This window comes from Haliotis rubra, unplaced genomic scaffold (genome assembly GCF_003918875.1).
Source record: "Haliotis rubra isolate DU_JTF1 unplaced genomic scaffold, ASM391887v1 Scf1, whole genome shotgun sequence".
NCBI lineage: Eukaryota > Metazoa > Mollusca > Gastropoda > Lepetellida > Haliotidae > Haliotis > Haliotis rubra.
In genome coordinates, this window is record NW_025764891.1 from 7,479,882 (window position 1) to 7,507,264 (window position 27,383).

Below are 27,383 nucleotides of genomic sequence, written 5' to 3' on the forward strand. Positions count from 1 at the left end.
GAAATCGTTCTTGTTTTGACACAGTCGCCACCGCATGACTTACAAGAGATCAGAGGAACCAAAACCTGAGGACGATAGCAAGTTGGCCAGACTGCAGGGAAGGCCAATCATTTTAATGTTCATGTCAGGACAATCTACTTACTGCAGGAGCGGTACCAGGCCACTAGCAGCGTCCAAGACCGTACGCCCAGTGGACGAATTTCAGTAACATCCCAATGTCAAGACCGACAGATTATGCGCAACCTCTGCTGTCAGAGACCATATCGTGGTCCTGTCCTGTTCGACACTGCCCAAACCGACTGCAATGGGCAACTCAGCATCGAAACTGGCGTTATCCATGATGGCGAACTGTGCTTTTTCTGATGAAAGCCGATGGCAGAGTGAGAGTATGGCGAAGGCGTGGGGAACGGTTTTCCAATTAGTGTATTGTTGAAAGAGAATCGTGGGGTTGTCCAAGCATCATGGTATAGGGTGCAATCGGTCTGAACCAGAGAGTTGGCCCCATGGTGTTCAGAAACCTTGGTGCAGGACAAGGAAATGGCGTGACAGCTGCTCAGTACATTGACCACTTGGACGTCACAGAAATCACATCTTCCAGCAAGACAACGCTAGTGCCCACACTGCCAGAGCAACATTGAACTTCCTAAGACAACATGGCATCCAAACCCTACACTCAGTCTGGATTGAAGTCCAATAGAACACCAAAGAAGACTGAATGATCTCCAACCAAGGCCAACAACTGTGGCTGGACTTGGTCAGGCATTTCGCAGAGTATGGGCCTAAGTGCCTATGGCCTTCATCAACCATCCAATTCATTCCATGTACAGGTGATGCAACGTCGTCATCGATGCCCATGGAAGCCACACACGATACTGACTTTGAGGTATCCTAATTCCGGTGATTTTTGTTTGAGTGAACTATCCTCGAAAATGTGTTAACCATAATTTGTCAAGTTTGAACTCAATCCTCAGTTTGGATTCTTAATTAGAGCGAATTAAAGCGTGTGCTTTAAGAAACCTCTATTGGTGTGGCATTTTTTCTGAAAAGAAAAACTTACTCAAATATCAATTAAATCAGTCTTATTTACTGACAGTTCTGTGCTACAGTTGGCACATAGTCTTGAGGTATATTGGTATATCATTATAAATCATTGGTCACCACTGATTTGGTCCAGCCTATCACTCATCTATCAATACTACAACATTCTGTTGTACCTCTTCCCTTACCACACTGGGTTCTCCTTCCTGTTCAATGACAATACAATCATCTACGGCATCCTGAACCACAATCTTTTCAACTCTTTCCTTAACTACAATGTGTCCTTCAATTTCCTGATCTACCACTATACAATCTTCTTCTTCCTCCTGTATTAAGATATGTTCTGCTTTCTTTATCACATTCTGTTGTACCTCTTCCCTTACCACACTGGGTTCTCCTTCCTGTTCAATGACAATACAATCATCTACGGCATCCTGAACCACAACCTTTTCCTTAACTACAATGTGTTCTTGTTCAAGCTCTTCTTCTAACACAGTTTGTTCTACTCTTCCTCTTACAACAATCTGTTCTTCATCTAGTACAATCTGTTCTTCACCATTTACCAACAACTGTTCTTTATCTGTCCCCTGTGAAACAAAATATGCTTCATCTTCCCCTTCTCTTGTTGCCTGTTCATCTTCCTGCAATACTACAACCCAATCTTCTGTCCTGTGCACAACACACTGTTCTGCATTTTCCTTCACCACATTTGCTTCTTCTACTTCATGCTTTACCAGAATCACATTTTCTGATTCCTCTCGTATCACATTCTGTTCTTGTTCGTCATCCCCAAACTGTCCTTTATCTTTCTTCTGTACAATAGATGTTTCTCCAACCCTCTGCTCAAGAGACTGTTGTTCATCTTTCCCACTTTCCACAAACTGGTCTTCATCAGGTTTATTTACCACAATCTGATCTACTTCTTTCTTTACAACACTCTGTTCTACCAAAGCTTTAGATGAGACAATCTTATCTACATCTTTCATCATCTGTTCTTCATCTATCTCCTGTAAAACAAACTGTCCTTCATCTGGCAGAAAAGTTACCAACAAATGTTCATCTTCAAACTCATCTTCTTCTTTCTGACAATCTTCAGTCCAATCTTTATCAATGTACACCTGTCCTTCATCTACTACTTCTGCCTCATCATATTCATCAGCATGTTCTGTTTCTTCAACCTGATCACCTGTTCCTAAGCTTTCTTCAGGAGTCACAACCCTTCTCCTCTTCCTGCCATTTTCTCCTGGAGCTGGCTCTGGTTCCTTATCCATCATTTCAGAAGGATCAGTGCACTTAGAAATCAGTCTTTGATATAATTCAGGCATTGTCTTTGTAAAGTGTCCAATATCCATTGAACCAGATATTTTCTGAATTCCAAATTCTTTGGCCCTTGGTACATTTTTCTTAGCCTTTTCAACAATTTTACACTGTAAACCTACTTGGAATGGAACCTTATTTAATCCACATTCTCTGGACAGACAATATTTTGCTTCACTAGGAGACAGATAAACTGGCTTTGTTTTTATTGGGTCTTCATATACAAAATGTTGGTTTCCGTTCCTTTTCAACTTTGGTTCATAATCAAAACACTTCTTTCCTTTCATTTTTGCAGACAATAACATTCTTTTGAATGCTTTGTTCCCACATATTTTCTGTGAAAATACTCCTTCACTTCATCCTGACATATGTCTACCCTTACTGGTTTCAGAATCATGTCAGCGACCAAAGCTTCTCCGTTATTTCCTATTTCACTTTCTGATATGATAATTCCATTTGCCATGTTCACGATTACTATGGTTGGTGGAATCTCTACACTGTGTCTGCCGATTGAAGGTGAACTGAACACTGTACTTGCTCTAAACTGGTCATCATTACTTGATGTTTCTTCTGTTAGGATATCATCCCTGTGTCCATCTTCACTTCCATGATCTTCATCTGCAATCAAGTTGTAAATACATATAACAATTCTGTTACTCTAAGGGACCATTCATATTTTATGACAGGGTGTGTGTGTGTGTGTGTGTGTGTGTGTGTGTGTTTGATGATTTTTATGGAGAATCATGTACAATGTAAATGACCTTCCATAAAACTTATGTACAAAGTGACACCCCCCACCCCACTTCATGTCATGTACCAAATCAATGACCCTCCCCTTCTCATAATATTTAAGCATAATCGTTCAATATGTTTATGTACAAAAATGCTGACCCCCCTAAAATACATATGTACAAAATTTATGACCCCCTACCTGCCCAGAAAAACATGGGTGACCCCCCCTTCATCATCATCTTCGCCCTAACACACACGCACGCACACACACGCCAGCCATAAATTATGAACATATAATTAAATCACATTTTACCCAAAGAACAAGTTAACATTAGAAAAATCTGTAAAGATAACAAAATGTATTATAGGTCATATATTAAAAGGGTGGGTCAGAGGTGATCACCTTGATCCCAAAATGTACGGTTAATTATTACTGTTTGTTTGCCACACAAAGCAATATTCCAACTATATGTCAACAGTCTGTAAAAACTGCAAATCACAAATTTTTTGCAAGCATGATATTTTTGTGAAAATTGCTAATGACTTGAGCTCGCAAAAACATCATGACGCAATTTATTATTCACCAGTTCATATAATCAACAAGCATTGTCACTAAGGTGACATAATCCCCACCGCAAAATATCAAATCAAACTTATAAAGTAATGAAAGTTTAAGATGAAGTTAAATGTCAACAAAAACCTCTCTTGATATCTTGCTCTTTAGTTATTCAAACACACACATGCTGACTATCTTAATATGCAATATAACATGCTGAAATCTTCAAAGTGTCGCCATGACCTTGAAAATTATGTGAAGGTCACCAAAATTGACTGGGCCCTGCGCCTTCCCTAGATAAAGCTTGGTATGGAATATGATGAAAATCCAGTGAACGGTTCTGGAGATAGCTTAACATGCAGGTAACTCGTTAAAGTCCCCTTGTGACCTTTGAAATGAAGGTCAAGGTCACCAAATCTGACTTGGACCTTTCTTATACTGTGATGAACCTAGGTACCAAATATGAAAAGAATCTAGTTAACGGTTCTTAAGATATTCCAATTTGTACGGACGGACGGACGGACGGAGCCTGATGCTATATCCCCGCATCATGCATCAGGGGATAACAACGGATCTAGACAATACATCAATTAAGCAATGACAACAACTTGGGGAACACTAATTACTACTGTTACTAGTACTCACACATCACATGTCAAACAAGGGATACTTGAACAAAGTTACTCATTCAGTCAACGTCTGATAGTCCAGACAGGCGTCAACTACTCAACACATATTCTGATTCTTTAGAGACCGTTTGAAAGGCCGACACCATCCCATGGGTGTGGATAGGTTTCATCCTGAGATCAACAGCTTTGGTGATGTCATTGTCAACAATTTGATAAAGGCATTCCAATCAATATAATCCCTTTGATCTGGCCTGTGCAGTATGTGTTGTTTTTTTTAAAACACCACTGATTGCGTACACACGGAAGTACTCTACTGAGCTCAGTTCAAGATTAGTGGCAACCTTTAATATGTGATTGGATTTACATTAGGTAGAACTTTCAGTTGCAATCTGTTTTTGAGAATTAGGAAAGTCACAAATATCATGACACAAAAACGTCTGTTGGTCGGTACTCGCAAAAATGTCGTTGACGCAAAAAAATATGTTATTTACAGTATTGGAGCCTGCAAAATTATTACTGATATTATGTACTACATATTATTGTGGTATGATGACACATAATCAACTCAGTCGCCAAGTGTCACTACATGATACGCTTCATCACCTTGCACAGATTGCAGGTCTTATTGGACATAAATACGATACAATGGATGCCATCACCATGAAGCTGATTTCGACCTTTCACTCACTGCACGTCACTGTAATATAAGAGTAATAATTACCATCATATGCCATGAGGAAGCCGTGTTCACAATGTCTACTTCTTGCTCTTCCTGCAGCAGCCATAAGTGAGAGAAGTGAGTCGTGATCACAAGGTCTACCATGTCTCACTTCGAGAGCCATACATGAATCATGTTTACAAGGTCTGCCTCTTGGTCTAAGTGTAACAGCCTTAAGAGTGTCATGTTTACGAGGTCTGCCTATTGGTCTAGGTGCAACAGCCTTAAGAGAGTCATGTTTACGAGGTCTGCCTATTGGTCTTGGTGAAACAGCCTCAAGAGAGTCATGTTTACGAGGTCTGCCTAATGGTCTAAGTGCAACAGCCTTAAGAAAGTCATGTTTATGAGGTCTGCCTATTGGTCTAAGCGCAACAGCCTTAGGAGAGTCATGTTTCATGTTTCTTGGTCTAGGCGACTGCCTAAGACAGTTGGTCTATTGGTGGGCAACAGCCTTAAGAGAGTCATGTTTTACGAATTCTGCCTATTGGTCTAGGGGCAACAGCCTTAAGAGAGTCATTTTATGAGGTCTGCCTATTGGTCTAGGGGCAACAGCCTTAAGAGAGTCATGTTTACGAGGTCTGCCTCTTGGTCTAGGTGCAACAGCCTTAAGAGAGTCATGTTTACGAGGTCTGCCTATTGGTCTTGGTGAAACAGCCTCAAGAGAGTCATGTTTACTGAGGTCTGCCTAATGGTCTAAGTGCAACAGCTTTAAGAGAGTCATGTTTACGAGGTCTGCCTATTGGTCTGGGTGCAACATCGTTAAGAGAGTCAAGTTTATGAGGTCTGCCTAATGGTCTAAGTGCAACAGCCTTAAGAAAGTCATGTTTATGAGGTCTGCCTCTTGGTCTAGGTGCAACAGCCTTAAGAGAGTCATGTTTACGAGGTCTGCCTATTGGTCTAGGTGCAACAGCCTTAAGAGAGTCATGTTTACGAGGTCTGCCTCTTGGTCTAGGTGCAACAGCCTTAAGAGAGTCATGTTATGAGGTCTGCCTATTGGTCTAGGTGCAACAGCCTTAAGAGAGTCATGTTTATGAGGTCTGCCTATTGGTCTAGGTGCAACAGCCTTAAGAGAGTCATGTTTACAAGGTCTGCCTATTGGTCTAAGTGCAACAGCCTTAAGAAAGTCATGTTTACTAGGTCTGCCTATTGGTCTAAGTGCAACAGCCTTAAGAGAGTCATGTTTACGAGGTCTGCCTATTGGTCTAAGTGCAACAGCCTTAAGAGAGTCATGTTTACGAGGTCTGCCTATTGGTCTAGGTGCAACAGCCTTAAGAGAGTCATGTTTATGAGGTCTGCCTATTGGTCTAGGTGCAACAGCCTCAAGAGAGTCATGTTTATGAGGTCTGCCTATTGGTCTAGGTGCAACAGCCTTAAGAGAGTCATGTTTATGAGGTCTGCCTATTGGTCTAGGTGCAACAGCCTTAAGACAAGTCATGTTCTACTGACAGGTCTGCCTATTGGTCTTGGTGGCAACAGCCTTAAGAGAGTCATGTTTACTGAGGTCTGCCTATTGGTCTAGGGTGCAACAGCCTTAAGAGAGTCATGTTTATGAGGTCTGCCTATTGGTCTAGGTGCAACAGCCTTAAGAGAGTCATGTTTATGAGGTCTGCCTATTGGTCTAGGTGCAACAGCCTTAAGAGAGTCATGTTTACGAGGTCTGCCTATTGGTCTAGGGGCAACAGCCTTAAGAGAGTCATGTTTATGAGGTCTGCCTATTGGTCTTGGTGCAACAGCCTCAAGAGAGTCATGTTTACAAGGTCTGCCTAATGGTCTAAGTGCAACAGCCTTAAGAAAGTCATGTTTACTAGGTCTGCCTATTGGTCTAAGTGCAACAGCCTCAAGAGAGTCATGTTTCTGAGGTCTGCCAATTGGTCTAAGTGCAACAGAAGAAAGTCATGTTTACGAGGTCTGCCTATTGGTCTAAGTGCAACAGCCTTAAGAGAGTCATGTTTATGAGGTTTGCCTATTGGTCTTGGTTCAAGAGAGTCATGTTTATGAGGTCTGCCTATTGGTCTAAGTGCAACAGCCTTAAGAGTCAGTCTGTTGGTCTAGGGGCAACAGCCTTAAGAGAGTCATTTTACAAGGTCTGCCTATTGGTCTAGGTGCAACAGCCTTAAGAGAGTCATGTTTACGAGGTCTACCTATTGGTCTAGGTGCAACAGCCTTAAGAGAGTCATTTTTATGAGGTCTGCCTATTGGTCTTGGTGCAACAGCCTTAAGAGGGTCATGTTTACGAGGTCTACCTATTGGTCTAGGTGCAACAGCCTTAAGAGAGTCATGATTACGAGGTCTACCTATTGGTCTAGGTGCAACAGCCATTTGTGAATCATGATCACAAGGTCTACCTGTTTGTCTCACTTCGACAGCCATACATGAATCATGTTTACGAGGTCTGCCTATTGGTCGAGGGGCAACAGCCTTAAGAGAGTCATGTTTACGAGGTCTGCCTATTGGTCTAGGTGCAACAGCCTTAAGAGAGTCATGTTTACGAGGTCTACCTATTGGTCTAGGTGCAACAGCCTTAAGAAAGTCATGTTTACAAGGTCTACCTATTGGTCTAGGTGCAACAGCCATTTGTGAATCATGATCACAACGTCTACCTGTTTGTCTCACTTCGACAGCCATACATGAATCATGTTTACGAGGTCTGCCTCTTGGTCTGGGTGCAACAGCCTTAAGAGAGTCATGTTTACAAGGTCTGCCTATTGGTCTGGGAGCAACAGCCTCAAGAAAGTCATGTTTACGAGGTCTGCCTATTGGTCTAGGGGCAACAGCCTTAAGAGAGTCATGTTTATGAGGTCTGCCTATTGGTCTTGGTGCAACAGCCTCAAGAGAGTCATGTTTACAAGGTCTGCCTAATGGTCTAAGTGCAACAGCCTTAAGAAAGTCATGTTTATGAGGTCTGCCTATTGGTCTGGGTGCAACAGCCTTAAGAGAGTCATGTTTACGAGGTCTGCCTATTGGTCTAGGGGCAACAGCCTTAAGAGAGTCATGTTTATGAGGTCTGCCAATTGGTCTTGGTGCAACAGCCTCAAGAGAGTCATGTTTACAAGGTCTGCCTAATGGTCTAAGTGCAACAGCCTTAAGAAAGTCATGTTTACTAGGTCTGCCTATTGGTCTAAGTGCAACAGCCTCAAGAGAGTCATGTTTACGAGGTCTACCTATTGGTCTAGGTGCAACAGCCTTAAGAGAGTCATGTTTACGAGGTCTACCTATTGGTCTAGGTGCAACAGCCATTTGTGAATCATGATCACAACGTCTACCTGTTTGTCTCACTTCGACAGCCATACATGAATCATGTTTACGAGGTCTGCCTATTGGTCGAGGGGCAACAGCTTTAAGAGAGTCATGTTTACGAGGTCTACCTCTTGGTCTAGGTGAAAGAGCCTTAAGACAGTCATGTTTACGAGGTCTACCTCTTGGTCTAGGTGCAACAGCCTGAAAGAGAATCATGTGAGACAGTCATGGTCTAGGTGAAAGGTCTACCTACCTCTTGGTCTAGGTGCAACAGCCTTAAGAGAGTCATGTTTACGAGGTCTGCCTCTTGGTCTCCTTTCACCATGTTTTTGAAGTTTGCCTATTGATCTGTCTACTGTAATAGATACTGTACAGTCTTTGTCAGCTTCTTCTCCTCCTGCAGGTGGTTTGTTTATATTTGACATATCTTTTCTTCTTTGTCCATTCAAGCTGTTCAGGGTACATTGCAACAAATCTGCAAATGGAACCATAAAAATTAAACATGTGAACAAGTAGTAGGAAACAAAATACATTGTTTCTCCCTAATCAGTAAACACTGACATTGCAGGGCATATGAAACATTAGTTTTGACATTTTCAAGTGTATGAATTCACTTCCAACCACTTGAGCATCAAATCCCTGTTACAAAAACTAATACATTTTTTGTAATTGACATTTTATTTCTGTAATTCCTATTACGTGTTTCCTGTTACACAGAGGAACCAAGGTATCAGGCAGTCAGGATCCAGCTGCAGAGAGTTACTTCTGAATATTTTGTTTTAGTAATAGAAAATACAGATGTTATGCCATGAAACAAAACACATACACCATTCACACATACATAATGACTAGACATTTGAAGCACTGAAGATGGAAGTAGAAATGGAAAACTTGTTCATAATATGAATACACAATGCCATCTAGAAAGTTTCACATGTTGGCAAAAATAGGCACAAGAAGCAATCGTCTCCTGGCGGTAACAAAGAACGCCAGGAGACGTTTGTTTCTTGTGCCTAATTTGCCATCATGTGAAATTTGTTTTAAAATACCACTGATGTAGCTACAAGATAACTCGTAGTGGCATATTCGGCCAGAATTGATAATACGAGTATACTCATGATAGGCAGTCAACATGTTAATAGAGCATATTTATTGTTTCCATGGAGATCCCTCCATGCCATTTGCCAGGTTTTCCTTAACAATGTTCAAAAGTTACAAGTATTTTCTATTTGATATTGTAATTCAATAATACTGTATAAAGGAAGCGTTTGGATCAAACACATTAATGAACAGTTACTCTCCAAGTACTTTTACAAGACCACATATTTGTCACACACACTTATCGAACAAATTTTTTCTGTAAACAATTTTTTCATCCGCTAATATTTTCTAGACTATAGCAAATATATTTGGATAAAAAATCCTTAAAGGAGCTTGTATTCACCTTTTCTGAAGGTCATCTTAGCTTCATAACAAGTTTCCAGAAAGGGTTTATAATATCTTTCAAGTCTTGAGGAATTCACTTCCAAAGTTTCCAAAATTCTCCATTTCAAAGAATAGTCTGGTAAAATTTCCTTCTATTTGAAGTCAATATAAACACATTTTCTTATCAACGATAATTTTCAGGACCATTACATGATTGAAAACATTAATCATACCAAGGCCACCATCCTTGATTGGTTTGAACACAAAAATCTCTTTTTATCAGGCTTTGGTTTCCATAAGAATTAAAAGGTATCTGTTAAAGTTTTTTAAGAAAACATGGGTGTGGAGAGAGTTAAAAATAAATAGTTTAACATTTGGTATGGAGGCAATGGACAACCTTGCCTAAAACCCTGCAACCCTGTTGAAAGAAGAGGACAGTTTGCCATTAATAATCATGCAGGATTTAATATCACTATCCCTTTTTTTTTTATATTAGGTCCAACACTGAAGAAAGAAAGGGATTTCAAGTGAGTCAAAGGTTTTAGCAAAAACAACACACAGTAGCATTCCAGGGATATTATTTGATTCTGTGTACAGGAGGGTATCATACAAAACTCACACATTGTCCTCTTTATCTGTTGGCCATAAAAAACAGTTCAATCTTCATTAGTGAGGAAAGGAAGAACAAAGAACCTTGTTTAGGCCTTCAGCAATGCAAGATGAAGCAAGTGTGTAAAATACATTAAGAATTTAAGACAGTATATAGGTCTCCAATTTGTGACAATACAATTACTATGATTTAGGCTTATCTCCCTTTGGTAAACATGTGATAAGTCATAATTTTCATGTGACTGGGAGTTCGCTAATCTTAAATGGACAATAAGAGGTCTTAAAATAAGGTATCACAAAACTAATACTAATACTGAAGATTAAAATTAAAATTAAACATTCTACCAATAAACATGTCTTTAGATACTTGTACTTGACACAGCAATACTTACTTCTTCCTTTGTGACCCACAGGCAGGTGAATCTCATCTTCCTCTTTGTCAGTTCTGGACGAAGTCTCTGACAGGTCCATCGTTTCAGCAGCCTTTTTCTGGGCATTAAGGATATAGATTGATGGCATCATGTCTACTTTCTCATTTCTTAAGTCATCCCTTGAAGTCCCTTGTGTTTCCATCACTTCAGTTACTGATTTTGCAGCTTCTTTGGTGGCAGGAGATATAAAAATTGATGCAGTCATATCAGTCATTTCTTTCTTTAATTCACCTTTTGGAGTTTCCGGTGACTGCACCACTCCATCTGCTGGGGCTGTAAATGTTTTCCTAACAGGTGAAATAGAACTTGATACAGTCGTAACTGTGAAATTTCTACATCTTAGTGTGATATCTGGAGCCACTATTTCCGCTGCTTCTGCAGCAGCTCTTTTTCTGGGAGTTGAAAAAACACCTGATAGAGTCAAGTCTCTAATCTCACTTTTTAATCCACCTTCTGGAATATTATCAGGTTCCCTCATTTCTGATTCTGGTCCAGCCAACATATTCTGGTCAGTTGAAATATAACTTGATGGAGTCATGTCTAAGATCTCCCTCTTTATGTCTCTTCTTGGGGTTGCCTGTGGTTCCATCACTTCATCTGCCAGTCCATCTGCCAGTCCACCAAACATCTGGGTAGCTGAAATAAACGCTGATTAGTTATGTCTATCTTCTCACTTCCTATTCCACTTTTTCAAGTAATATCTAGTTCCATCACTTCAGCTGATGGTTTGGCAAACTGTTTATGGGAAGTTGAAAAAAACCTTGATGGAGTCATCTCAACAATCTCTCTCCTGAATCCCTGACTATTACCTGGTTGTGAATTGGTTGAAATCTCACAATTGACCTTCCTGGAGTCTTCAAGAAATATTCAGTCATGACTTTTCAGTAAGTGAAATGAATTTTCTAAGAATTAAACATGCTTTCAGACCCTGACAACGTCTACGATATTTCCATCGTGAAGGCTTTGAAAAACTAAAACTGGAGTTCCAAAATCGTTTGTGTTCGATTATGAGGAAACATGACCAATTGCTTGGTCATTTAGTCACTGTGACCAATCTTCAATTACTTCAATTAATCGGACCACCACTACAAGAGATAACAAACTTTGTTAATGAAAATGTGAAATATGTGATTAAACATCACTTATCAATATGATTCACCATTTATATTGTACTGCCTGTTATGCTAGGCATTGTTTTATAGTGTAGATTAAGCTTACTGAGTGCTTCTACAATGAAAACTTAGCCTAAATAGCAATCAGCTGTACAGACTATTTCTACATTTTCACCAGTATCTGAAACTACTATTGTACCAGGCAAAATTCATTCTTTACATAAAGTGAAGCATACATATGTTAGATTCGTGGAAGAAGAACAACTTTGTATTGAAGAACTGTGGCTATTTATTCGCTACAGGCTTACATCCAAAGATACGTGCGCACACAGTTGCAACGTCTACTAACTGACCCCTCACAACTACCTGGATACCTAACGGTGCACAATACGTAATAATCATGGTTACGTCACAAATAGAACACAATTATCTTACCTCAGCATTCGTTAGTTCCTATGGAGACCGCCATGTTAGATATAAATCTCGCTTACGAGATTTCATGAGACTAGCAATATCATACTTTCCAAACTACAACCTAACACATATATACCTGCAACAGCTACATAAGTCCTAATTATGAGGTCTACCTCTTACTGCAGGAGCTACATACCAGTCACATTTTCTCATTTACCTCTTACTCAGCTTTCTATCAGAGAACCTGTAGATCCTTGGTCCGACTATTCCTCCTTGGCAGAAGCTGTATTTGGCCTGTTGGTCTTGCTTCCTCCATTCAGGTTTTCCTGTTTATATTCCAACAAATCTGCAAAGGTGACCAGTGAAAATTACACTTGTAGGAATGATAAAAACCATCTGATTATTATAAACAATGCATTGTCTCTACATACTAGGAAGGACAAGATATACAATATTTGTTCAATTTTGTTAATGCATCAGTGGTTTGTTCACAAAGAATATCACACTCCAGTCTCCTGGGTTGGTGGGAAGTTAACTGAATATCATTATTACTGTACACTTTGGCTGTATCATAATTTTTTCTTTACTTGTTGAAATAACGTCTTTCCTTTACACTGGGACAAAACATCAAACAAGTGAGGTGAGGCAGGAATTTACATGGAGACCTGTATTTGAGGTTCCCTGGGACTCATACTCTTAAGTTTCCAGGGTCATGGACAACAAAATGGGGGTCCCAGACACTTAAATATTATTATTAATACTGTTATTGTATTGTGTATCATGATCATCACATTGTTACAGTAATTAAATTCCAAATAATACCATAACCCAGATAGTAGCAAACTCAGTGACAATTTATTGTCACTTGATTGGACTTTTTCTGCGTCCCTGTGGACGTGCTAATAAATTTTGTTGCGTCCATTGTCAATTTTTATGAGTATTCATAAATTCACGTCCAGTAAATCCCTGGTGAGGTGAGGTGAAACATTGTTTACAAAATTAGGACACTTACACAGTGATGTGCATACATGTGTATTTGGGCACTAGTTGTACTGAAGCTAATTTTATAAACTAGTACTCAAAAGAAACTATAGAATGCAAAATAATGAACAAAAAATCACAAAAATAATAATAAAGTGATAAAACCATACTATCCTTTCCAGGAATAAGTGGCGAAAAAAGTTAACGAATCACCTAAACGTCACAAAAAGTCCAAAACGACTTTTATGATGTAACACATAATGCATGTGCATGTGATGTGCAAGTGCATTAAACAGCCTATGTAACACATGAGCAACACAGTAGTAAAATATGCCACATTTGGGGCAAATCGAAAGAAAGAGAGCTGTTGGAATATCCCAACAAGCAGCTAACCACACCATCATTGCCAGAACCTTCAGCTGCACCCGATCAACTGTCATCAGACTGATGCAACGACTAAGACAAACAGCTAGGTAATACGTCCGACAGGCCTAGGAGTGGTAGGCAATTCATCTGAGACATTTTTTTGTAATGGCGACGTCAACGGCAGCGACAGCAGTAGGACACCATACCAGCTGACATACAGTGTATCAACTAAGTGCATGAGCAACCAGATTTGCCACCAGTTTGTTTTAACAAACAAAGACTAAAATCTATTTCGACTAAAAACACACGTTTTTAACATAGCATGAATAAAAACAGAATAACCCAATCATTCTTGTTAAGATACCTTTTTCACAAAACTTACAAACTTAAAAGTATATCAGAAACATTTAGCAACACTTCCATGCAGATTACTGCACTGTTATCGTGCTTGACTGATTATCGTGATTAGAGAGTAAGAAAATTAACATTCTGGGATGCCAATCACACAGGTGCCGTATATATCCACCAAAATGACGATTCTAGTTCCCAAGATCACAGTGGTTTTCGCATCAAGCAACCAAACCATGCGCCATCAAAGCACCTATCATTGGTTGACTAACGTTTAGTCCCTGAATAAATATATTTTGATAGAAACCAACAATGACCATGTTTTGACAAGATATTCGGACCTGGGGAAAGCTTGACTTGCTTCATTTGGGGGCTTAGCATTGCAGAAAGGGCTAGGCAGAAGGGAAAATAATGCGGTTCTTGAGTCAAGGACAGTGAATTTTCTGGAGGAGACTATTATCGTTGACCAATGACATTGTCATCGCATATTTGGAGGACAGGCTAGATTTTCAGGACTGGTAAATATTTGACCTCTCTGGACAGGCTAGATTTTCTACATCTTTCCTACACTGCTTGAGGAGGGGGACATTGGTCCCTCTTCGTTCAGTGATCGTGGTCTTGATATGTAAGAGAGGAAACTAGAATTATACATTGAGTAGCCTGCGTTAATGTTTATTTGTAACACATACATGCAAGTACCTTATTAATCACGGTCGAATCACGCTTAATTCTGCTGTTCTACGTCGTCTGGCCTGCGCGGTAAAGAGGTTTACGGACATGCTTCGTGTAATCTGGTTAAAGTCTCTTTCTGCGTGTCGTTAATTTGCGACATTCCATGGTATGAAGAGACGGAGCCCAGCTCAGTTCCATGGATTACATTTCACGTAAACTGAGAAGGATTTTATGGCCGCCCCGAAGTACTAAAAAGTACTGTGGTGTCTGCCTGCCTGACGCTAAAGTTTTGTAGCTTTGGTAAAACTAGTAATTCTGTACAAGTACACTTCTTACCCTTCTGTCGCCAACCATATATAATTAATGTTTACGAGATCTTTACTTCTTGCCCTTCCTGCACCAACCATATGCGAGTGATGTTCACAAGATCTTTACTGTACATTTGCTGTTAATGCACAGACCATAAGAGTCATGTTTATGAGGTCTGCTTCTTGGCCTTCCTGCACCAACCATATGTGAGTGAGTGAGTTTAGTTTTACGCCGCTTTTAGCAATATTCCAGCAATATCATGGCGGGGGTACACCAGAAATGGGCTTCACACATTGTACCCATGTGAGGAATCGAACCCGGGTTTTCGGCGTGACGAGTGAACGCTTTAACCACTAGGCTACCCCACCGCCCCGAACCATATGTGACTTACGTTTATGAGGTCTATTTGTTGGCCTTCCTGTACCGACCATATGAGAGTGATGTTCACGAGGTCCAGCTCTTTCCGTTCCTGTACCAACCATATGCGAGTGATGTTCACGAGGCCCAGCTCTTTCCATTAATGCACCAACCATGTGCGAGTGATGTTCACGTGGTCCAGCTCTTTCCGTTCCTGCACCGACCATATGCGAGTGATGTTCACGAGGCCCAGCTCTTTCCGTTCCTGCACCGACCATATGCGAGTGATGTTCACGAGGTCCAGCTCTTTCCGTTCCTGCGCCAACCATATGAGTGATGTTCACGAGATCTGTACGTGTTGCCGTTAATGCACCAACCATACGAGTCATGTCAATGAGGTCTACTTCGTTGCCGTTCCTGCACCAACCATACACGAGTCACATTTATAGTCTGTTTGCAGTGAAAACGTACCGCTGAATTTCACTTTAAACAAAAATGTAACTCGATTAAAGTGAAATTAAGATTGTGAATCCTCATAATTACCCTGCCAATTGAACATTTAAATCTCAGAATTTTATTCAACTTAGGGTAAAAGTTTCAAATCGCTATTATTGGTTTGTATTACAACGGGGTATGCACATTAAATGAAACACCGAGAACAAGTAGGGTTGGTCTAAGTTAACGCTCATCACGTACTGCACGTGCATTTGTTTCACTGTTTTAGCTACTGCGCTTACCCCCTTATAATACAAACCAATAATAGCGATTTGAATCTATGATCAATCAAAAACCTGTAGATACTTTGTCTGATTTTCCCTCTCCTGCAGAAAGTATGTTTGTATTTAGCCTTCCTTTTCCTCCATGTTTTTTTTTCAAGCTGTCCAGTTTACACAACAAATAGATAAATGTTAGTCAAACACTACACAAATACATATCACTTTGTGGAAGAAAATGTTTATTTTTTTATATATTATTTTAAAATGAATGCATCTGCACTGTGTAGTCTCCTCTTGTCCATAGCGAAGATGAGTGCAGTGTTAAACAAATATAACCAAAACGTCATTACAACTATTTTGTGTGTGTGTTGTTTTTACTGACGCTATATATTTGCAAAGAGTGAATATTAAGAGCACCACATCAGCTACTGGCGGGAAATAACCTTCCAGATATTAAGCTTTTGTCTTGTATTGTTGACTGCACTAAGGCTAGGTACCTGAAGACAAAATATTTTCTGTTTCCCACACAGCATGCAGGGGCAGGCCATTTCTTGCTTAACCAAAACGGCTACAGAAATTTGTGATCATCAATGGAACAAACAAGACACATATTTCACATGAAGCTTTATTACTGGTGGACTTGCAGATTTTGTACAGAACACGCAACTATAGCATAATTATTAAACATAAATTCAATCGATACTTTCATGACAAATGAGTTACATTATTGATAACTCAGCAACATCACAAAATGTTCAAGTTAGTTATTCCCATGCAGATTTCTATCTTTTTGTCAACTTTCAGTGAACATTCCATTGCCACCAAAGATCCTTCTTCAGTCATTCCACCACTTAGTAAGGTGGCTTCCATTAATCACTCAAGTGCATACATCAAACATTCATCACACATCCGTGCCAACCACATTTGATGAAACATTGTGTAACAAATCTTTGCAAATGGGGCAGAATATAAGTACTCATGCTTGTCAGAATCATTCATCTTAATCAAAAGCCTTAAAACAAATACTCCATGAAATTTACACAAATATGTAGGGCATGCTATAGATTATATCTCAGGAATGATATCAGTTTCAGATTGAGTAAGTGAGTTGGTATTTATGCCGCTTTGAACAGTTTTCTAGTTGTCAGGGCATGTCAATTAAATGTAACCCCAAAGTTATGCAGTTTTCACACATTAACCACTTTGTAGAAACATGTAAGCACATGACAAACCTTCAAGTATACAAGGGAGAATGCAGGGTTGAAATCCAGGATCACTGATGTCTGGAGTGCCTAAGGGAAGTAACTCTGCTATGACAGGTCACCAGTGAACCCCACCCTTCTTCCCCAGTAAGATTTAACATGACAAAAATATTCAGACATACAAACATCTCCATTTTTCAAATGTTTGTCTCTTGATATAAGCTGAAATGTTTGAAATACTAATGTACTTTTTAAGTCCCTTAAACCTTATGTATCTCAATCATACCTGATCATGAAATTCATTCTATTGTTGTTTCTGTTATGTACATAGATGGGAGAATAGTTTTCTTCACAATAAAAAGTACTGATTTGAAAAAGGCTCCTGTGTTATATGCTTAAAACAAAATGGGACAACAATATTCATCTTTCATAATAAAACCATCTTCATCTCTCATTTTCAAGTTGTCTCAAATGCTCTAACATTGAAATCACACGTTTTCCAAAAAAAAACATACAAAATCTTGTAAGCCCTCCTGAAAATAATTTAATATCAATTTTGGAAAATTAAATCCCACTGAAGTGTACAAAGATGTTGGCTTCATTCAGGTCATTATGAAAATAATGGACATACAACACATCATTAGGAGTTAATGTGTCATGTTATGAAAAATAATATTAATATTGTGATCATTACAATCTGACACAAGAATGTGTTGCTGTACCTTCCTGAATTATTGCATGAAAGGGTGGGTTATTTTGCAACAATTCATTGTAACCTCCTTAAGAACACAATACGACTGTAAATCAGTGTAAATAAGACACTGAAACAATGGAAATGACCCCCTACCAGTAAATCTTTTCAAATGGACAAGTAACTTTAAAAAATGTTTCCAGTAATTCAATGTACTTGATTAAATTGGATGAAAAAAGCAATGAACACTATAAAATAGAATGAATGTTCATTTTTGACATAATCTCAAAAGCATTTGTCTGAATAAGACTTGTACACATACATTTACCCAAAACAAGTAAAACAGGTGTTCTAAAACAAATAATTACATTTTGTAACAATAACAATTCTATTTACATCCAAAGCCAATTATTAGGAAATAACAGCATAATTGTCAGTGAGGCTATCATACAAGCTGTGCATGTTCAATAATTCTCAGTAACTAGAGTTCAAAACACAAAAAAACAAGTTTTTGAGAAGAAATATTAAGGCAAAAGTATCGATCAAAGTGCAAGGTTACAGAGACAAATGTCTCATTAGCATTAAAAATATAATGAACTGAAGACAACACGTCAATCTTTTTTACAATTAAATGTAACATTACATCTCATGACAACAGTAATTTCCCACCCACATGATCACTGCTAGGGCTATCTACAATGTCTACTGGATACATCTTCCACACTCAGGTATTTTCATTTCAGAGTTTTTAACATGGCCATATCTGTTTCAGTGTTCAAGTAGTGTTTTGAGCAAAACATAACATTTGATTTACTTTGTTGCAAAGTTCTGTGGTCTTATTTCTTTAAGGTACAATATTTCAGTTATTTTCCACAAATAAACTAAACCAAAATACATTAGAAGTTTTAGTTGTCTGAAATACTAGTTAATACTCCCTTAGCATTTGCTGATGACTTTGGTAAAATCAGTCCATCAAACATTTAGCCTTTCACTGCTTGTACGATCATACAAGTCTCGAATGTTCATGGTAGACAAAACAACAGGACACTGCTAAACTTCTTGTCATTAATCGCTCATTGTTATGCCCTGTAAACAGCCTATAGCAGAATGGATGTGTTGATCAGAATGTCTCCAGGTTCTCTGGACATGTTCCTCATCACATGTGCACGAGCTGAGGACTTGGGTCTGTCACAGATGTAGACATCCCAGAACACAATTAATTTCTTTGTCCATGCAATAAATTCATCACTCCGGCAACATTCAGCCACAGGTAGTATCTTCTATGATCATCAAACCCCTGAAAAATATATAAAGATGTTTCTGTTAGCAAGGAATGTGGCATTAATGTTTTAGCTGGCAGACATGCAGGTAAGAAATATTTTAATATAGTTTTTTTATTTGATAACATTTCAAAGCCACTTTCAATCCAAGAGCTGACATTCTGCTCAGCCATTTTAGTGTAGTGACTACTTAAGCAGGGTTGTATGGGTACTTCTGGATTGAAGTAATTTCAAATGTTATGTGTCACAAAAAAAGCTGCAGTTTTGTTAAATGAGGGCTTGAAGAATTTAGTGAGGACCTGCAGCTTTTGAAGTCTGTAGGTTCTCGTTGCCAATTATTTTTCATCTGAAACACTGGATCATTTTCAATGATGGTCATCCAAAACATGTCTGGATCATTTTCAATGATGGTCATGAGTGAAAACATGAGTGAGTGAGACAGTAATATTGGAGTGAGTGATTGAGAGTGAGAAGAAAGAGAAAAGAGAGAGAGGTTTTAGGCTGCTTTTAGCAATATCACGACAGGGGACACCAGAGCTTCACAGTAATATTGGAATTTGGAGGACATCTTAATGTAAATATCTAATTTCTATTGGTCTCTAACAAAGTCACAACAATAACAGCATTTACAAGAACATTATGATAGCTTTTCAGTCTGGGGCCTTCTATATTGCAAGTTTAATCCCACAACAGTTTGCAGTTCCAAAAGATTAAAACTCACACAGATCAAACAAATAACTGAGAAACAACCTTGAACATGTTGAATCAGTTTTTCAATACAAGTAAATTTTAACAGATCTGCTGAACCTCAAAATGAGATGATCATTAAAAAAATATAAGGTCACTCATAAGTATGTTACTAACCTAGTTTTGCATTGTTGTATATATAGTTGTTGCAGCATTTGGATCATCAGCTGTTGGCTGCATGGCAAACTGTACAGGTCCATCTTGCTCAACAATAGCATGGGTAACTTCATTTGGATCTGCTGCCTGGACGATAATGATGGTTTCTTGGCCTCCCTCAGTCTGTAGGGTGGTGAATGCCTGGCCCTGCAGCATTTGTGTGGCATCATTGACCACAGTGGCGTAAGTCCCATCACCCACTGCAGTGTAAACTGTCGTAGTTCCATCCTCTCCATCTTCCCCTTCCTGGGTGAGCGTAATAGTTTGCTCCATAGCTGATGCTTCTTCTGGATCATCTGGAACCTCCTCCTCAATCTTCTTGATGTAAGCCTGCATGGCCTTGGCAGCCTCACCATGAGCAACATGTACTTTTCCGATATGCTCCAGAAGGAGCTTCTTACGTTTGAAGGTCTCGTGACACATGTCACACATGTATGGGGAAAGCTTCTTGTGAACCAACTGAATGTGAGACATAAGGTTGGATTTGTTATTGAAACATCGTCCACAGTCGTTGCACTTATGAGGCTTCTCTCCAGTGTGAATAAGCATGTGACGATCCACATGGTATTTTTTCGTAAATCTTTTCTCGCATACTGAGCAAATGAAAATCTTCTGATTTGGGGATTTCCAGCCTTCATGAACACGTTTTGTGTGACCAATCAAAGCTCCAAGTGTCTTGAAGGCAGCTTTGCATGTATTGCAGAGATACTGTCTGGTATGAAGATGCATGCCCTTGATGTGAGTGTTCAGGTTGCCTCGGAATGCTGAGGTATAGTCACAGTGGGGGCACTTGTAAGGCTTTCTTCCAGAATGAACTGTGCGCATGTGAGAGCTCATTCCTGTCTTCAGGACCACCTTTCCACAGATAGGACAAGGAATCTGCATTCGGTTCTGCTGGTGCAATTCCATGTGTCGTTTCATGTTCTTGGTGATTTTCCCACATTCTCCACAGGTCTCACCAGAATCATCAACTCCTTGAGTAGATACCTTCATGATTCTTTCTCTCCACTTGGCATTTCTCATTTCTTCATCAAAGTCAGGCTCATCTTTATGCTTACTCTTGATGTGCTTTACCAGGCCAATAAAAGCTCGATCACAGAATGGACATTTCAAAGCTTCTTCTGTGTTTCTCTTGATGGATTTTCTCCTTGGCTCTGTATCTTCAAACAAACTGATGTCATCTTCCCTCCTGCGTCTCCTTCTTGGACTTTCTTCATCATCATCCATCAAAGGATCATTTTCTGCATCTATGTTAAGAGGGCCAAACTTCTTCTTCTTTAATCGAGGATCAGTTTGTGTTTGTACAGACCTTCTTCCAGGAGATTCATAAATCGTCTCAACCTCCACAAAATGAGCAGTTATGGGAGTCTGTGTTGCCTGAGTTGAAGACTTGAGATGATCTTCATCATATTCATCTTCATCAATTTGATCGATGTCATATATGTCATTAGAAGTTCCTGCAAGATCATCGTAGTCTCTCCTGCCTCTTTCTGGTGTAATTGGAGTAGTGCCTGTTTCAACAGAATGCTGTCTTGGTGTTTGAACATGAACTGTTTCGGTATCTTGCATTCCTGTTCCTACAGACTGGCTTGTTTCATGAACCGCAGGAACAACAATAAAACCTTCTTCCTCTTCCAATATCCCCAGCTCCTCTTCTTCCTCCTCCTCCTCTTCTACTTCTTCTTCTACTTCCATTTCCAAAGGCTCTTGCTTAACACTTTCCTGGCCCTTTGCTTTCTTTTTTGCAGGAGTTGTTGGAGTTGCAACCTCAACAGCCTCTGGTTCATCAGCATCTCTGGTTCTCTTCCTTCCACCCCTTCTTGGTGTTTCATCTGGCTCTTCAACATCTGCCAATGGTGCTGAAGCCTTTTTCTGGGCACTTGATGGTGCAGAATCAGTTGATTTGGGTCTTCCCCTACCTCTCTTCAAAGGAGTTTCAAGTTGTTCTTCCTCTTGGAGCGTTTTTCGGGTGACATGAGCAGGTGGCTCAGCAACAGGCTCTTTAGCTGCTCTACCCGATCTTCTTTGACTTCTTCCTTCCTCTGCCTGCGGCTGGGTTTCCTCATCAGTTTCCAAAGCAGTGTCTGTAACAACCACTTGAACTAGCTCTTCCCTTCTAGGCCTTCCCCTGCCTCTCTTGGCAGGTACATCCTCTCCATCAAGAGGAACAACCTTTGTCACGACTTGAGGGGATTTACTCTCATCGTCGGCTTGTTTTTTTCTGCCTCGTTTAGGAGTTTCCTCTTCCTCTTCAGGTTCTGGAGCAGGTTCTTTCTTTTGTCTACCCCTCTTTCCTTTACCTTCAGTGGGAGTATCTTTAGTTGGTGTTTCAACTGCTTGAGTCTCTGTTGTATCTCTACGGGGTCTGCCTCTTCCTCTTCTTGGAGTTAAGGTGTCCTCTGTTTGTGCTGGTTCTTGGGACTTTTCTTGAGGTGTTTCAACTTCTTGGGTTTCAGTTGTATCTTTTCGCGGTCTTCCCCTTCTCTTCGGCGTCGCTACCTCTTCAGCTGGTGGAGTTTCTGGCTCAGGTTCACTTTCCTTTACATCTCTCTTTGGTCGACCTCTACCTTTTTTTCTGGTTCAGGTTCAACAGGTGTGTCGTCAGATTTTTGCCTTCCCCTGCGTCTTTTCTCTGGAGTAGCAGTCTCTTCAGGAATATCCTTTGCCTTAGGTTCTTCAACCTTTCTTGCTGGGCGACCTCTCCTTCTAGGAGTTGTTTCTTCAACTGTCTTCTCAGGAACAGCTGGTTCTGCATCTTCTGTTTCTATTGCTTCAGTCTCAGCTTCATCAGCTGCTTGATTTTCATCAGCAACACCATCTTCACTATCAATTTTCTGTGTCTCTGCATTTTGATCAACTTCTTGTACAGTTGCCTTGTTCTGTGACTGCACTGCTTTACCTGTTGTTTCTTGACCAGTAGTGTTTCCTTCCACAGACTGACCCTCCTTTGTTTCAGTTATAGCCCCATCTCCTTCTTCAAGAGGAACATATGTTTCTTTAACTATTGTTTCTTCTATTACTGGCTGACGATCTGAAACTTCCCCCTGACTTTCAGCTACCACTGGTGTATCCACCTCAGCCTCATCTTCCACTGCTTCTTCTTCTAAACTAATAATTCTAGTTTCGCCATCTTCCTCTTCTAACTCCTCTGTCTGGGCTCCAGTTTGGATAACAGTTTGTTCTGTTACGACTTGAGATCCTGCAAACAAGTCTTGTTGACTAGAAGATGGATTCTGGATTATGGTGATCGTGTCTGTGTGCGGATCATGAATATACTGTCTCCCGGTTCCAGCTTCTGTGGTTACAATCTGAACCTGGCCTTGATTCTCAACAATCTGAGCTCCTTCAGGAATCACCATCTGGACCACTTCACCTTGCTGCTGTTGATCTAACTGCAGGATGGCTTCAGCGGCAGCCTGGTTATCAAGGGAAGATCCCCCCTGAATGATACTAACACTCCCATCTCCAGATGCCAAGGCAACACTTGTGGCTGCACCAAAAGCTGCTTGTGCAGCTGCTCCTATAGCACTGGGCTGTGTGGTCTCCAGAATTATTTGCTGGGCTTCAGCTCCATTTTGGTCTACAATCATGTACTGCTGTGTTTCAGTCCCTGTGTCGCCCTGCATCAGTGTCTTGGGCATCTCTTGAGTTTGTAGGACAACAGCATCCATGAGCTGAGCTCCATCACCATAGCCACCTGTGCTTGTCTCCCCTTCCATTGGTGGTTGTTGATTTTCCATCTTCAACTGAAAATAAATGAACACTCCAGTTATATCAAATGTGTTGCAATTAGTTTCCTAATCTTTTCAGATTTGAGTTAATTTAACACCTTATTCAGTTAAATGATGTAATAACTTCCCCTTTCCTAGATTACAACAAAGGTCATATGAAAACAAATAACAGAAACTTTAAGCCTACAAACATAAAGAAATGAGTATCTTAAACATGTTATGGACAGGGTTTCAAAATTACCATTACACAATACTTTGACACAACCACTTCCATGACTGATTGATTGTTGTTTAACGCCGCACTCAGCAATATTCCAGCTATATGGCTTTGGTCTGTAAATAGTCAAGTCCGGACCAGACAATCCAGTGATCAACATCATCAGCAGTGATTTAAGCAATTGGGATATGATGTCACGTGTCAACCAAGTCAGCGAACCTGACCACCCAATCCAGTTAGTCGCCTCTTGCGACAAGCATAGGTTGCAGAAGACCAATGCTAACCCAGATCTTCACAGGTACCCCTTTCATCAGTCAGACAAGCTCTTGCACCACTGATTTTTAAAGAATGATTTCTGAAAACAATATGTAGGTACTTAAAAAGTTGAAAATGTATCATCTTAACTCAAAACCTCACTGTTGCATACACATCATTTTCCTCCATCACATGTGAAAACTTACAGCAACGTTGTTGTGTAGTTTTGTTTTAACCCAATAATTGGACAATATCCTCATTTACGCAAAAGAACTACTGTTAACTTTAAAAATCATGACACAATATTAAGTCAGTCTACTGAAACAGATTTAAGAAAAATAGTTTTAATGGGATTGTCATTTTCATTACCAATTTCTAATGATTCGGCTCACGTGTAATATGTACCTTTATTTGTAAGCATATTTCACAGGTGGCAGAAAGCATCAAGACCAATAATCCTAGGTAACTATCTGATGGCTTCAGCCCTCTTTAAACGATGTCATATCAAAACAATGTCACACTAATAATAACTGAAAGTAAATAGGACTGTTTGAATGATTTGTTTGAATAAGCAATATTCTACACTTCTTGCTGACACAATATTCTCCAAAATGCACACATGACAATCTCCTTGGCCTTTCTGACCCTTATTATAACTCTTAACATCATATGACTGTCACCTGTATTCCTGCATGAAATATAAACAGATTAATACACATTTTCTCGGCTTTTACAGTAATGTCAAAAGGGTACATTTTTTGTTGTGATCATACCCACAGACTTCACATTTGGACTTTTATCAAGACAAAATGCAGGAGGGTATTTAGTACCATTTATAAAAAAAATTGTACCTGCTAGCAAAGAATGTTTCCATACAGAGTGCAAAACAGTTTTCAAATTTTGTGAGCCAGTCGGGCTAGCTATGCCTGAAAGTTACTAGCCCACAAAATAATTCACTAACCCGAAATTTGAATGTACAATGTAGAAACTAAGCAAAAGATTACCAAAATAGATGAGAATAAGATATTGTCAGCATGACACAGGTTTCATCATTAAATCTGCTAATGTGATGAAGATTTTTATCAGGCCATAATCTTGCATGATTTAAAAGTCTATTATAACTTAACAAGTCGGAGAGAGTGATATATTTACAAAATCACCTATGAAAATTCACTAGCATGTTGGGCCAGAGACTGTGGAGATTTACTGGACTGACTGGATTTTTACTAGACACAGGCTGACGGGCCAGTGGCTATTTCGTATACTGTTTCTATATCTATTAATATCATTCATTTTACCACCACAGTAATATCATTCCAACATTTAATTCATAATAGTGAGTTATCTGATTGAACTGTTTGTTGTTTCACCAAAAATAACTGACATCAAGAAACAAATCTCACGGATTGTTTCAGTTCACACCATGCACCTCTAACAAATTACACCATCCTTATAAAAAAAAATTTCATTAATTTCTGTTCCAGAACTATAGGATTTCAGAGCTGTTAACTGCCATTAAAAAACCAGGGACTGGGAACAAGGCCATTTTGCACATTAGAATAAAAAATGGCATATTAAAAATTTGAAGTTTATTATTGATACAAGGGCAGTGGCCCATTCTTAATTCAGGAAATGGCTAATAATCCTGAAAATGGCCCATTGTCAAAGTTATCTATCCCAATCCCCGAAAATTGTTCTATATGTTTATCATTACCTGTTTATCATTACTGGCAGGAATAGAGGAATGTTAGGACCAACAAATAGTATCCCAAAAACATCCTTATGACATTTGCCTCTCGCTAAATTACTGTTGAAAGAATTACCCCATTAAATTTCCAACCTTTGGTTTGGAAACCAACATATCTGTATTGTTAATTTCTGAAGACATAATCTTTGCACGACCATCAATGGACATGAAACTATAACAATTATGATAATTCACAGGAAACCTAACATGCTTCATTGCCTGTGAGTGTGACATTTAATTTCTGATGCTACATGTATTCCTAGTCTTTAAAAACGGTTAAATGCATAAAATATGAATGATAAAATTCAGAACTCATATAAAAGTAAATCTAATGATATTTTTCTGGAGTTAATATCAAGAAATATTGCAATTACAGAAAATGAATCCCAAATTCTTACTCCAAAATGATCACTGTTGGCATGGTAATTTGTCATGATAAAAATAAACTCCATCTATTGTCTTTTATATTTATACATATTCTATACATAAACATACTTGAACTAAATAAAACCCATAACACATAATATAAAAAAAACTAGAACATTGTTGCATCCATATTTAGAAGTTGTATCGTAGCAATCCGAAAATAACTTGAATTTATTTTATTAAATAATATTTACAAGAAATATTTTGATCCTCAATATTTTTCTGTTAAATCTGAAACATTCTGTCTCTTTCATACATCCGTGTGAGCCGCGTCTTGTTTCCTCTGTGGAAATTTGTTCTAAACATCGAAAAAGTCTTATTCTTGGTCTGTCTGACACTATTGAGTGCTGCAGCAAATCACTTCCTCTCTCGCCTCGCGCGCTGGATCTAGCGGATTCTAGTCACATGACGCTAATAAAGCCCGACCTTGAACCTTTCGCAATTATTAAATATATTACAATGTAGAAATTCCCCCATTCATAACTTTCGAAATCATCGCGTGAATAATGCTGGGTGTGTTGATTAAACTTAATCATCAAACGAAGGCACACTTGCAATGGATGATTCAGGGGCACCAACTCGCAATTTTATTCCCTTCCTTTGCCGGGAACACATGCGCGATGCCAGGCCAGACACTCCGCCATTTGTCCCTTTGTTGTCGTTTAGCAAAGACGACAGATACTTGCGCTTTTCTGAGAGGCTCTCCGCTCAAAATGGAACTTTGCAAACAATTACTGACAACGGGACTTCAAAGAATAATGACATTATTTACTTATCCTAAAAAATAAGGGGGCTAACTTATGAAAATTGTCGCCCCTGGGTTTTCCAAGGGCAGTAACCGTGTCGCCATTTTGAAAACCACAACATATCGCACGGCAGTGGTTATCGCCCATAGTGCCCAGGTTATCTCACATGTGCGATTCTATTTGGTTAGCCAACTTACCCACTGGGTCTTGTCATTCCA

General features: G+C 39.4%; 3 protein-coding genes and 1 long non-coding RNA gene across 4 annotated transcripts; 1 reads left to right on the forward strand and 3 right to left on the reverse strand.

Moving 5' to 3' along the window:
* Nucleotides 1-1,064: 1,064 nt before the first annotated feature.
* LOC124278227 (titin-like) lies at nt 1,065-2,390 on the reverse strand. Its single transcript, XM_046713978.1, has 2 exons — nt 1,410-2,390; nt 1,065-1,214 (listed from the first exon to the last, which is right to left on the reverse strand). Exons 1-2 carry the CDS (start codon nt 2,388-2,390, stop codon nt 1,179-1,181), a joined length of 1,017 nt encoding a protein of 338 aa, XP_046569934.1. The 3' UTR covers nt 1,065-1,178.
* Nucleotides 2,391-2,522: 132 nt separating this feature from the next.
* On the reverse strand, nt 2,523-14,706 carry LOC124277936. The gene is made up of 7 exons (XM_046713692.1): nt 14,613-14,706; nt 12,436-12,564; nt 10,654-11,328; nt 8,481-8,702; nt 8,290-8,304; nt 4,994-5,380; nt 2,523-2,973 (listed from the first exon to the last, which is right to left on the reverse strand). Exons 3-7 carry the CDS (start codon nt 11,318-11,320, stop codon nt 2,639-2,641), a joined length of 1,626 nt encoding a protein of 541 aa, XP_046569648.1. The 5' UTR covers nt 11,321-11,328; nt 12,436-12,564; nt 14,613-14,706; the 3' UTR covers nt 2,523-2,638.
* LOC124278430 lies at nt 7,214-7,851 on the forward strand. Its single transcript, XR_006899097.1, has 3 exons — nt 7,214-7,296; nt 7,450-7,533; nt 7,789-7,851. It is a non-coding gene; the product is annotated as an uncharacterized LOC124278430 (long non-coding RNA).
* Nucleotides 14,707-16,576: 1,870 nt separating the features above from the next.
* Nucleotides 16,577-27,183, reverse strand: LOC124278324 (titin-like). Its single transcript, XM_046714079.1, is given in 4 exon segments — nt 16,577-19,157; nt 20,005-22,593; nt 22,596-23,789; nt 26,975-27,183. Coding segments are annotated over 3 exon segments (3,843 nt in total). The 5' UTR covers nt 27,035-27,183; the 3' UTR covers nt 16,577-19,157.
* Between the last annotated feature and the right edge of the window lie 200 nt (nt 27,184-27,383).